Raw genomic sequence first — 14,214 nt, forward strand, 5'->3', positions numbered from 1 at the left:
GCCTTCTTTCCTTGGTACACTGTTCACTTCTGTTCACCACCAGGTCTCTGCATAGGCTGTTCTCTGTCTCTGAAGGACTGTCCCAAACACTGCTCTCATTTACAATGTGGGGTGCCCCGACTCTAGTGTGGATGTGCCTCCACAAGCCTTCACAACACGCTGGAGTACAACAACTCCAGGTCATTACACATGACGGATAGAAATCCAGCACTGCTCATATGCTTACCTATACACTCTAGCAAACAGCAAGCCGTACCAAGGCAACACAGGCCAGCTTGTTTGTTATTAACTACACCGAATAATGCCACGTTTAGTCTAAGGTTTAGAATTGTTAGAATTGTCAATGCCTTAATTCTTAGTAGTAAAAACATTTTTGCTTTAAAATAAAATCATTTACCAAGATAGAATTCTAGAATATATATTATACTATATGCATATATATATACATACTGTATACACACACACTGCTAAGCCATATAGAGAAATGAGATTGTTTTAAAAGTGGAGCTGCTGAAGATGGCTCAGTGGGAAAGATGCAAGCCTGCTAACTTGAGTTTGATTCCCAGAACCCACAACAGACAGAGACAAAATTATTCCCTTCATGCAGGCTCCAGTCTTTACATAATCTCTTATACAAATAAATAAAATTTTAATAATTAAAAAAGTGGCTACATGTTTTACATTACTGCCAACAGTGCAGGAGGGTTCCAACTTGCACATATCTAGTCAGCATGTTCCTATCCGTTTTTATCACTGCCATCCTAGAGGCTGTGAAATGGGTTTCACACTGTGGGTTTGACTTGTATTTTCCTGAAGCCTAAGCAACTTCATTTCATTAGAAAGTACTGTTAGAATTTATTTTACAAAAAATACATCTCTTCGAGTACTTAAGAGCCTCTGGAACTGTGCTGGCTAGTTTTCTATCACTTGACAAAAGCTAGGGGAAGAACCCTCTAACTGAGGAGCTGGCCTATAGGCTAGCCTGTGCTACATGTCTTAATTAGTGGTAAATAAATGTGAGAGGGCCCATGCCAATGTGGATAGAATGACCTTTGGGCAGGTGGTGCTGGGTGTTGTAAGAAAGTCAACTGAGCAAGAAAAAAAGCAGCATTTCTCTATGGCTTCTGCTGCAGTTTGTGTTTCCAGGTCCCTGTCCTGGCTTTACTAAGTGACAATATAGCAAACGGAAGGTCAAACAGTTACTCTCCTCTCTTATCTTTTGGTAATGATGTTTATCATAGCCAGAGAAACCCTAACTAAGATTGGAACAGACTATACTGCAGGCCTGAAACTGCTGGGGAAGATAACTGTATGGAGGAGGTGAAGAAGAGAAAACAGAAGATGGCCATCAAAGTTCTAGCTTTGTAAGCTGAAGAATGACGATGCTAAAAAAGATACGGATAATGTAAAAAGGAGCTCAGATTTTCTGGAAACAGCTGAGCTACAGCAATGAAAGAAAGAAAAAGAGGCACAAGAGTCTTAGGAACACTTGTCCTTAAAAAGCACATCAGAAAGAAAATGAACAAGAACTCTGAGAAGAACCAGAGGAAATAGGTTATGACATAAATCAAATAAACTTATAAATTTATTACTCAAATAGTTTTTTGATATTCTGGTCTAAGTCCTTCTCGAAAAGAATAATCTAATCCTGCACCTTTTCAGTTACTGAACTGTTATAATTTGTTAACAATGTCAATCAAAAGCACACTGGACACTATATGATTAGTAAAGTGTCAAACATGATGATCTAAATATTTGTTGCATGAAAAAGTTAACCTCTAATTTATGTGGATAATGGCATTATACAAATATAGGCTAGGTAAACATTTTAATAACATACACTGCAAACTTCTAAAACATCAAATTAAATCCTTTAAAAAATGATGTACTTCTTTTTAAATTAATTGTTAATTTGTTTTTATTTGTATGGATGTTTTGCCTGAATGAATGTTTGCCTGGGGCCTGTAGAGACCAGAAAGGAACCCTGGGAGTGGAGTTACAGACAGCTCTGAGTTCCCAAGTAGACCTTGGGAACTGAACTCTGGTCCTCTAGAAGAGCAACTCAGATACGTAACATGAGCCTCTGAAATACCACACTGTTCCTTCCTAAGAGGACCTGAAGGCAGAAACAAAAGAATCCCTAGAAACTCACAGGGATTTAATTAGCTTGGTGTGTTCACTGGGAAAACAAGAGTCTCCACCCAAAAAAAGGTAGAAGGTAAACACCAACATTCAAAGCTGTCCTTGGACTTCTAACACGAAGTATGTGTATGCCCATGTTCGTCCGTCCGTCCTTCCTTCCTTCCTTTCTTCCTTCCTTCCTTCCTTCCTTCCTTCCTTCCTTCCTTCCTTCCTTCCTTCCTTCCTTCCTTCCTTCCTCTCTCTCTCACACACACAGACACACACACACATGCATACATACACATACATATTCATACCAATAGGAAAAAAGGAGGTGGGTGAGGAAGAATACTTTCCTCCTGTTTCTTTTCCAACTACTTCTCTCAGTGAATACAACAAATTTTACACATTCACATAAAGTAGCGAAACAATAAAATAATTTTCCTTTGGGTGACTTATGGAGGATGACATCATCTCACGAGTTTAACAGATGTGTCATCTTGTAGTCTGTTCAAGGTCAGTTTTCTATATTTCATATGAGAAGCTTCACTGAAAAATGTCTTCTATAAACAAGTACAAAAGCAACACAACATTTGAGCAAAACAAAATTTAGGTGGCATTTCTGGGAAGCAATTTATAAATTCATATGTTCTGAACAAAATACAAAATTTTAGGTGACATTTTTTGGAAGCAATTCACAGAATACAACAAATTAAGATGAACATGTAGATTTGCATGTTACATCATGAAAACGTGGAAAAGATAATAAACATTCATTAAATTAGAAAAATAATTTTAGACACACAAAGTGAAATTCCATAAAGCCATTAAAGGCAAACTGTGTGTCAACACTAATGAACAAAGGTTATGTATAATCTTAAAAATAGATTATATACTAGGAAACTAAGTACAATCCTATTTATAGGTAATCACATACTTGTTTTTAAAGTGAGTTTAGTAGATTTTTAAGGGGCTATTTTCAACCCTGGTCCTTTGATTAGCACTAAACATCTTCTATTTTTTTTCTATGAAGTTTTAATTAACGAGGCATTTCTATTTGCAATAATATGCATATATAATAAGCATAAATATAAACAATGTTAAGAAATAAAAAGAAGATAGAGTCTGAGGCAAGAGGATCAGGATTTCAAGGCTAGCCTGAACTACATGAAACCCTGTCTCAAAAGTAAACAACAAAAACAAAGCACAGAAAGCATTGAAATCTTAATAATTACTTACAGCTTTTCATACCTAAGGTAAATGCACTGAGATTAGACTGTGAAAACGCTGGCTAAAGGGATAAAGCTACAAGAGACATTTTCAAGGAAAAGACAGATGCTGTGCTGTTGTGTGGCCGGCCCAATGTACTTCGGAAGGATACAGAAATTGCTGAACATGAATTGTTCAAAAATTTTGAGAAAAATTACACAGATTAATTAACATGCGTATAACAAAATACAGCATCCAAGTCTGGATACAGCAGCATCAAAACTTTTGTTAGGAACAAAAACATAAATACACAAATATTCAAACTGTCAGGTGTAACAATGACTTGTCATGGAAAACCTAGAACACAAACAAAGTATACTAGGTTCACTAAAGAGAAATTCTGAAACAACTTATACTCAGTGTCAAAAATGTGCAAAGAGTCAACTGAAATTTCAGAGAGCCTCTTTATGATCATGTTCTAATTAAAAGTAAGCTTGTAGTCTGTTCCCCAAGGTAGAACTCATGCCTGGTACCATAACAGTGCCAGGAATCCATGGTTAGATAGGTCATGGGCCTGAGGAAGAACCCAGTATTCTCATCCTGCTGAGCGGACATAATTAACAGCTTCCTAACAACTTACCTTTTCACCCATAGATGAACGCACCTTTCACCCCTCCTTTTGCAAAGATGGCAATTCATAGAGAATCCCACAGCAGGTCAAGGTGCAGAGAGACTATGGTGGGACATCTATCACATTCCCTCCTCCCAAGGCTCAGAAGAGGAGGGGAAAAGATCCTAAGCACCAGAAGGAGTGGCTGACTATGCTGAGACAGTGTCTTCACGCTATGACATGCCAGTGGCACACATGAACTCATGGAAGCTACACTGCATGCACATGGCCCGTACAAGATCAATCCAGACAAAGGTTTGTTGGTGGATGAGGGAGGGGGGTCACCAGGTCCCACTTCTAGCTGAAGAGCTACTGACAACTGGCAGTGGCTTGAAAAAAGAGAATTGGGGGTGTTTAGGGATGAGGCCACCACACCTATATTGGCAACACTGAGCAGACTTGGTGGGTTTCAAAAGTAGAACATATGAAATTGAGAAGGAATAGGGATGGGATAAAGGAGGAGATGAAAGAAATGGAGAAACGCATTTGATCAAAACACCTTATGCATGTATGAAATTCTCAAGTAATATTTTAAAATAAGCTTTGTAGAAAACCCATGCTATTTATTAATGATACCATGCTTATTATCACAATCTACCTATGCACCAGATACAACTACAAGTAATCAGCATTTCCAAAATGTAACTTTCCTGGATATATTTTAATAGAGAGGACATCCATAAAAGGGTCCTAAAGCTGATGCTCCAGGAGGTCTACAAATGTTCCAAAGCACAGATATTTCCATCTAAAATAATCTTGATACATAGCCTTCAAAATTATCTTATGTACTTATTATATTCTTTTATATAAATATTATAAACATAAACCCTCAATATAAGGATAATTCATGAATGTGCATGCATACTTGGGTATTTCAACAATTAGTTCATGAAGAAATACTTTCCTATATGGCTACCAAACTTGAAGAAAGCATTAATTCACACCTCATCAAATCCAATCTCCTTTGTATTATCTAATACTGTAGAAAGCAAGAGCTTGTACAGTCTTGAATTCTTTTAGGAGACTACATTAATCCAAAACACAACCAAGTCAATATGAGGTAATAGTCAAGCTAGAGCTTTCTATTAGGTAAAGCTCTCTCCATGGACTCTCTCGATGCACATAGCATACTTAGATTACTAAAAAGGTGACAGCTGAGAAATGCTTTCACTGCTTTCCATGGTTCTAGTGAATGTCATTTCAGAAATGCCTATATGACACATGACAATGTGGAATGTCTCCACCCCTGAGAACATCTGAGTCAAGCAGGCACGGAGGGCAGTAAGACATAAGTGACGCCTGCCTTTTATGGCTAGCCAGCACAACAATGGAAAGATAAGCAACCAAAACACAAGTGAGGTCAGAAAATTGTGTGTATGAGGGATCCACAATGAAAACATTCAGCAAAGAGTCTCTAATTAGCATCGCTACAGTGAAGGTACTGCTTTTATTGTGTGCTACCAAGGAACCCTTTCCTAAATGAATACCAAGGATTTGTTTAAAGATATTCACTTTTAAAATAAATTACACAAACTTGGCAAAATTAGACCTGTTTTCATAATCAGCAATATATTCTATTTTGAAGTAAGTCTAAAATACAGATTATTTTACAGTAGTAATATCCACTTAAACATAAATCTATTCATTCATTCATTCATTCATTCATTCATTTGAGGCACAGGCTCCACCTGTAGCTCTGCCTGTCCTGGGACTCACTGTGTATACCAAGCTGGCCTCTAACTCCCCAGAGATAGGCCTCCTCTGCCTCCCAAGTGTTGGGGTTAAAGGTATGTGCCTCTGTATATGTCGAATACTATAAATACTGTCATAGCTGCCTAGACAACTTATCAGTTCATTTCTATTAATTCTACTGTTAAAATTGCAATATTTAGGTTTTTTTTTTAAAAAAAACAAAGATACCAATTGTACACCTACTGAATTAAAATGCAGACAAAGAAAAATTAAAAATATCTATGTAAAGGAATTTTCTATTTTGTCTGAAGGTAAGATACACTTTTAATAACAGGTAATATATGAATGCTAAAAATATGGTTTAGAAAGGGCAGAGAATCACTGTGTACTCCAGTGATCAAGACCTCTCTCATCTCTCACACTCTGTGCTTTGAGCTGTGCCTTACTAAAAATAAGCTGGGAGATACACTCCACAGGATAACAAGAAGCACAAAGACTTATGGAAGCAGGAATACGGAACCAATGGTCCCAAAGGCTTTCACCCATTTCCCCAATCCCTTCAGATAAATTCCTTCTTGTTTCCTATTAAGTATCCAAGAGCTGCAGCGCTTAAACTCTGATGATACAGAATGCCACAGCATGTACTACCATGCCCTGGTAAAAGCAGAACACATAGCATAGTCATGGGTCTGGTCAGCCTTGGCTGCAAATGTACTTTCACCAAAGCACAAAGAACACCTGTGTCAATCTCTTGATAATTTACTAGATTGACAAGTGAATCTCAACTGCCCTTTATTTTGATATGACATCCTTCTTTGTTAAAATATTCCACTACTTTATAAAATGATAACGCTACCAGGTGATCTAACTACTTGTTTTAAATTCCCTGATGGAGCAAAGGAAAAAAAAAGATGTATTTTTAGTTACTGAAATAAAGATGTTCATGTAAATAAAATCCAGAGAATCAATAACGGGCAATAAAGAAATCATATTTCATATTTTTATCAAAATAAAAAAAATTATTCTTTTCAAGTTGAGACCTGAACGGCAATTTGGCTACACTTTGTAAATTATTTCATGGAATACATAACTTGATGTTCCTATTAACAAGAGGCAAATCAAGCAGGAGTAAAAGTAAAAGTCATTTTCATAGCTCAGAAGCTACATTAGCATTTTGTGTAATATCCCATCTCCTGGCCCAAAATATAATGATCACAGTCTACAAAGTAAATTGAAGAAATTCTGCTGCATAGTGATGACAAGCTGAGATTATTTTTTCTTTTGACCACAGGACCTCACTATGTATTCCTGGCTATCTTGAAACACAGAGGTCCGCCTGCCTCTGCCTTCCAGAGGATAAAAGGCTTATGTAGCCAGGTCTAGCTGAGATTGTCTTTAGTATCTCAGATATGAGTTTGCCTGCAGTTTGTCTCCAAGAACAGAATGTACAGTTAGGTATAAAAATCACTGAAATAAGTACATACTAAATGTAGTAATAAAATTGCTACTAGAAGAAAAATGAAAAGAAAAACTAATTCTATATTCTGGAAAAAAGGAGTATTTTGTAGTAATTTCCTTCGTAAATTATAAAAAAAAACAAAGAGTCACACGATCAGGTATTCTTTAATTAATGATCAGCAAAACAATCTTGGCAAGTCCTAAAATTTAGAGCAATTTTGAATTCTAGATTAATTTTAAATATATTACTATTGCATTTTAAGTACCATCAAAAGATCTCAAACGTTCTTTGAAACAAAAGTAGGTTTTTAAAAAAATGTACCTGTGCAGGGAAAACTCTCAAATACTATTCAATACAACCACAAAAATGATTTAAGAGTTTCTTCTTCAGACTTAAAATAGGGTACTGGGCATGGTGGCACACCTTTAACCCGAGCACTCAGGAGGCAGAGGCAAGAGGATCTCTGTGAGTTTGAGGCCCATCTCATCTACACAGTGAACTCCGGGACAGGCAGGAATACACACAGAGAGAAAAACCTTGTTTTGTTTGTTTCTGTTTTAGAAAGTGGGTACCTAGACTAAAGCTTGGGCTCTGGACTCGGAGCTGCTTTAGCATTCCAGTTCTGCCATTCCTCATGCTGACGACCTAGAGGACAGGAGGGAAGCTGTGAGAATTACAGTTACACTGTTTCTAAGACACTGGTAAGTCATGGCTACTGGACATGCAACCTAACAAAGTAAACTTACAGGAACTCCTAGAGCTCTCCACATCTCTTCACTGTGATTATGGAAACCAGCAAACTTTCAAGAGAAAGGTATAATAAAAGACGGCTCTTATTAAACAGACTCTAAAGCAATGAGAACAGCACCTTTAGGAGGTATTTATTACTACAGTAGCAATCTAATAATGTTTTGTCTTTACGCCTATTAAGGTTTCTAAAAGCCCTTTCTTTCTTCAAGATCATCTGGACTCTGAACGTGTTTCTCTTACTGAAGAGAACATGGTAAGAGAACTGACGAAAGCTTCCCCTGCTCTTCTGCCCAGTGCTCCTACCTGGCTATGCTAGAAAATGCTCAGTCACAGCTTGCAATCACACTGGAGCTAAAGCCCAGGAAAGATAGTCTTGGTTGTGACACTTCAAAGTCAGACCACAGAACTGCTGCCAGGAAGCAGAGAGCCAGCAAGTGCAGAGAGCGCTCTCACAGCAGCAGTGTAGGCGCTGGCCTGCACCAGCACACCCCATATAAGGCTACATTGTCCATTTACTTCTGTGAAGGAAGGGACCGGTCTGGGCTTGGCAACTTGCTTAATACATTTTAAAAATGGATTTTGGAGGATTTCAATAAAAAGTTTATTGAGCCATCAGCATAAGGTAGAATAGCCTTTCTAAAGGAAAGCATGCAGAAAAATGATTTCATGTATATTTTTTGTTGTTGTTTTGTTTTTCGAGACAGGGTTTCTCTGTGTAGCTTTGGAGCCTGTCCTGGCACTAGCTCTTGTAGACCAGGCTGGCCTGGAACTCACGAAGGTCCACCTGTCTCCCGAGCGCTGAAATTAAAGGCGTGTGCCACTACCACTTGGCTTCATGTACATTTTTAACAGAAATTTTAATACTTTTTATAATTGATCCAAAACCCAACATTTCATTAAAAAAATAGAAGAGGAAAAGGTTACAAAACTATAAATGTATTCAGCTTAAAACACGTATATAACACTTGAACTATTACACGACAAGCAGTTAAAAATCAACTGCTTCTAGTATTCTAACACTTTGCTTCTTAAGGAAAACTGCACTACACCTGTCCGACATTTTACACAGAAGCTTTCAATGGATCCTTTACAAGTTGATAAAATTTGCGTTTAAGAGCAGAATGATTTAATAGTAAGCTTATCAACAAGTCTGTCTAGTTGGAAACAGGGGGGCATTACTGTAAAATTACAGTCTAACCTTGGATTTCACTATAGAATCTACCTCAGCTTCTTCTTTTTTCTTTTTTTCTTGAAGACAGGGTTTCTATGTGTAGTTTTGGAGCCTGTCCTGTCTCCTGAGAAGTCGCTTTGTAGACCAGGCTGGCCTCGAACCCATAGAGATCCACCTGCCTTGCCTCCCGAGTGCTGGGATTAAAGGCGTGCGCCACCACTGCCCGGCTTTGCCTTAGTTTTTTATGGTTCAACTGAATGTATTTTCTACCACTCAACCAAATTTGAGGCTGGTTTTGGACTTCTTAATAGAAAGGGAGCATACTTAGAAATACTTTAAATCTCAATTAAAAGAAATGTACCAAACATCCATTACAAAGTTTTTCATAAAAACAAATTTTATAATATTGAACCAATGTTCTAAAATCTGGATATGCAGGCTTCAAATATATAGCTCACAGTATACGAATAACCAACCATAAGACTTAGTCACGAAAAGAAATACAGCATACAAGTCAATAAAAATTTTTAGTGAGTCAGTCCCTGGAAACATATCGGGTCCTGATTCTTTAAGTTTGGAGAAACAAGCTTCCAAATACTACCCAGTAAGAAGTGCTTTAATAACAAAGATGGGCAGAACCTAAGTACAAGGCGTCCGTTAGAAGAGGGCATGTCTCTGCTACCACAGTTATACAAAGAAAGAGCCCTTCTAGTCGGCAGCTGGATGGAACCTTGAAGAAAACTAATGTGGGTTGGTATAGAAAGGAAGCATAGTCTAGTAGAGGAAAAGAGATGACTAAAAGCATTGAAAAAAAATGTAAAGATACAGTCCCAATGAAAACGTTCACCAATTTCAGTTACTAAGCATAGGCTAATGACAATGTTTCAAACCTATAGTAAGAGGACAGGCACAACAGAGCGCTGTTAGAGTATCTGAAATCGGTATGCATCCTGGACTAAACCATACACACACACACACATACATACATACATACATACATGCACATATAAAGATGAGAAGACAAACTGTTCCTATAATACCAGGATAAAAATGTAAGTGCATGGAACAGCTTGATACTCAAACTAGCAAGGAAACAAATTAATTTGAAGGTAATTGTGAAGGACAGGTGACTGCCTGGACATATGTACACTGGGAGCAAGAGTAAACTATGACGAAAATGTTCAAATTTATCTTGAGATTGCTGACATCATTAACAGAAATAGAGGCGTCAATGAAAAGTCGTGCTTAGTGAGGATCGGGGTTTTAGTCTGCATTTTCATCTGAAATTCATGATGACCTAAAACTAAGGCTGAATATTCAGACTGCATAAAAAGGATTCCATATAATGTCAAGACATGAAAAAATAAGTAAAGAAGTGACAAAAACAGAGTATAACTCAATTACCAAAAAGTTTTCTGAACAGGAAGAGTCCCTTAAAGAAATGTTTTGTGAAAACAAAGTCGCTGTCAACCTATGGTAAATAAACAGATCGGAATAGACACGCCTACTTAACGATATATACTTTTGATTAAAATTACAATATATAGGTATAATTCATTTTATAACAGAAAGTTGAGCAAGAATGTTCTACAAGAATAGAAACTGGAAATTGACTTGAAAACCACTGGCATAGAGAAAAAGTTAAGATTTTGTGGTTAAAACAAAAAAGCTAAACTACAAACTGACACTCCTGCATTTTAGGCGTATCAGTAAGGACCCGGGATAGGGCATCTTATACATAACCCAACAGATCTTGAAACTGTTCACGAAGCACGCTAAAATACAGGTATAATCGCACACTGTAAATAAAGTTCTGCAGGTGAATAACTGCATCTAGACCTCGGGTCTAGACAAAAAGTCAGACAACCATATCCTACACCTGAAAGACGAAGGCTACTCCAGGGACTAGGACAGAGGCTTGCCTTCTCTCCGCACAGCAGGCATTTCTATACCAAAGAGATAAACAACAGCAGCGGAGTTTCTTTCATTGCTTTCAATGAGAGCTCATCCGACCGATATCTATACCTTAAACCGCCAACCACTTCCATCAGAAAGGTAAGGAAAAGGCCAGAGTTAGTGTAGCCGTGGGCTGGGAAGTACCGCAGCTTTTCTCCTGCCAAACTAAAAAGGTGAGCGAATATGTGAACAGACTCCAGAGAGGCTAGGCTGGTCAAATATTTCAGTTATTTTATGGTCTTTGGAGTATTAAAATATTCAAGGACGGGTCACCAAATCAGCTATGCAAATGGCCTAAACTCCGAAACTTTCTCGTGTGCTTGCCAACTCTAACAAAATTCTCAATAAAGACTGTATGTACATTCACCAAACAAAGCACCGGATTCAGTTAGTCCAGAAGTTATCTGTAAATCCAGCCTCTTAAAAGAAGTGAAACACAAGTCCTTAAAAGCCAATTCCATGTGTTTTCTCCTGTCGAAATCACTATTGCAATATTTTAAAAAAATGTGGGAACTGCCTTCTTCTCCAAGCCAATACAATTCTCCACAGAGAAGCAACTTTACGTTCTACTTAGCAGTTTCAGAAGATTTACTGATAGGAACCATTATCCAAGCATTCTGACAAACAGTAACTGTGTTTCAGAAACAATCTCACATTAAAACTTGCAGGGACATTTGAAAGAAAACTCTTAAGATTTTTCTTCCATTTTATACAATTACAATTTTTAATGCCAAAGTTGCTTTCCTTCTCAAGACCGTGTTTTCTGTTCTTTAGTTACACTATGCTTTAAGCAAATGAGGTTTGCACCACATGAGAGAAACCAGGCCGTATTTTTCACTGGGGGCCATTCTGAATTCCAGATCTGTCCTGCCAATTGTCAGTCATTTCAACCCTTCCAGTCAGCTTTGTAAACAAAGGCTTAATGCCAAGTGTGATATGCGAATTTGATTAAATGAAACTTAACATGGTCATCACTTACTAAAGCAGGAAGCAATATAAGGAAAATATACCACGTCGTTCTAAAAGGTGTAAAGTTAAGAGTCACAAACTCTAAAGTTCCGATACAAAGTGTGAAGCCTTAAGCTCCAAACACCCAAACGAGTTTTTACCACAGTATTATTCAAACTGAAGCTGATTTCCCACACAACCAAGACGAGTTCGAGAAAGCCTTAAGAAAAGCCTTTTTCATTGTTAATTTTCTAGTAATTCCAAGTTGCTTAAAATGAAAATAGAAAGAATCTATGCCATGGCACCTATTACCAGCACTTAAAACCTTGCTTTTCGAGCAGGACTCTAAGGGTTTTGTTGCTTTTGGCTTGTTAAAGGCAAAGGCAACATTATCTCTGGATTGCCAATAGTTTCTCCTTATTTGGCTAACACCGAGAGATCCCAATCGGACTACTATAAAACTTTAACATGCACAAAGCATCCATTTTGAGAAAAGATTGGGATTAGCTTTCTATTTTTTTACCCCCCAGCCCCAAAAGGAAAAGTAAAGTTTGGCAAGTGTCTTTGTAGAGTGTTTATTCTTCTCTTTCTAGTCCCGGTGCACACTCGGGAGCCAGGGCTCGGGGATCTGTGACACTGCGACAAACTCTTCGAGACCAGCAATCATAGAAGAGGTGGGCAAGCCCACTTGGGAAGGCTTCCCTAGCCGATACCCTACCAGCCCCTCTCTTTCAGCCACTGCAGATCAGCTAATTACACCCCGTTTTCCCCTCCCCAGTGACCAAGAGTAATAAAGGAGAAAACAGGAAATCGTTCGCTCAGGGCACCCGGCTCCGGCTCTTGATTACTATTATTATCGTCATCATTGGTAATCAACTCCGAAAAAGTACACCAAAGCCCATGTCCACCTCCAGGCCCAAGGGGGTCCCTCTGCCCAAGTTACCGATCCCTGTTAGTGGCTTTCAACCACCCTCCCCCGCTACAGTGGATCAGTGACACCGGGCCTCGGCACAACCCATTACACACTCCTGCTCGTCCTGACCCAGAGTCCCAGACACATGTCCACAAATAGCCCTGGGGTCCCCCACTTCTCCCAGAAGCCCACAGCCCCATCTTGTCCCGCGCCTAGGAAATCAGCCAGCTCCCAACTGCACCGGCAAGCGGGGGTCCGAAGGGGGCCTGGAGCCCCGCGGCCAGCCTCCCCCGCCGGAGCCGCCCCCTCACCCGCAGCAGGGAGGCTCCCGCCACCACCACCCCGGGGCCTTCAGGACCGGCGACCGGAGAGGCCCGGGCGTGGGGTGGTGGGGGTGGGGGTCGGAGTGCAAGCGGCGGGCGCGCACAGACCTGGTGCAGGGCGGTGAGTCCGTCCACATTGGCGTAATTGATGTCGGCGCCTCGGTGCAGCAGCTTGAGGACCTCGTCCGTGTCGCCGCTGGAGCAGGCGGCCAGGAAGACGGCGCCATCGTCGAACTTCACCTTGGTCTTCTGGCGCTTCACCACCGGCGGCTCGAGGTCCGTCTCCGAGCCGATCCAGCGCTTCAGCTGCTCGTTCCGCTTCTGCTTCGCGTCCGCCATCTTCATCCCCCTCTCCTGCCGCCGGCTCTTCTTATCGCGAGCGGGGGGGAAGGGGGCGGCGGCGAGGGAGAGGCGAGGGGACGCGGGGGGTGTGCGACCGTGGCGGCCACCGAGCCGCCCGGAGCCGAGCTGCGAGCCGGGGAGGAGACGCTCGAGACTTCCAGTATCCCACAGAGCACTGGGGCGAGCCCGGCAGAGCTGGACCTCTCTTCCTCCCACAGACGCCCTCCCGCCCCCCGGCACGGCCCGCCCGCCCGCCTGCTTGTCCGCCCGCCCGCCCGTCCGTCAGCCGCGGCCCGGCTGAGCGTAACTTCGCGAGATCGCGGCCGGGGAGGCGCCCTGCGGCCTGTGCGCATGCGCGCTCCGCCTTTTTTCCCCCCTCCCCTCTTTCCCCCGCCCCTCCTGCCCGGCCCAGGAAGAGCGCGGCTGCCGAGCGCGGCGGGGGCGCCACCGGAGGGAAGCGGGTGTGGCTGGGACTGCCGGGGGCTGGGACGATCCTGGAAAGGGAGGGAGGAGACCGGGAAGGAAAGGTTGTCCTGCGGGACCCGGGGCTCTTGGAGGCCCGCCGGTCGGCCGGGAGAGGCGGTCCCGGGGTTTTGACCTGCCTCCGGGGCTCGTCCGGCCCGCGCGACGCCGTCGGCCCAGGGCGGAGGGTTTTCCTAT

General features: G+C 41.1%; 1 protein-coding gene across 5 annotated transcripts in view; it reads right to left on the minus strand.

The window, feature by feature from the left end:
* The window catches only part of Ppp1r12a (protein phosphatase 1 regulatory subunit 12A), a 111,362-nt gene extending 97,552 nt beyond the window's left edge, over positions 1–13,810 (minus strand). For 4 of the 5 annotated variants that reach the window (XM_075954609.1, XM_075954607.1, XM_075954606.1 and 1 more), the window contains exon 1: positions 13,321–13,809. In XM_075954609.1, the coding sequence (XP_075810724.1) occupies positions 13,321–13,557 (237 nt within the window). In that variant the 5' untranslated portion in view covers positions 13,558–13,809. Of the gene's footprint in view, positions 1–13,320 lie in introns of all 5 variants that reach the window. The other variant, XM_075954610.1, reaches the window with a different exon arrangement.
* Between the last annotated feature and the right edge of the window lie 404 nt (positions 13,811–14,214).

The sequence above is a fragment of the Microtus pennsylvanicus genome, chromosome 20 (assembly GCF_037038515.1).
Source record: "Microtus pennsylvanicus isolate mMicPen1 chromosome 20, mMicPen1.hap1, whole genome shotgun sequence".
In the NCBI taxonomy this organism is placed as follows: domain Eukaryota; kingdom Metazoa; phylum Chordata; class Mammalia; order Rodentia; family Cricetidae; genus Microtus; species Microtus pennsylvanicus.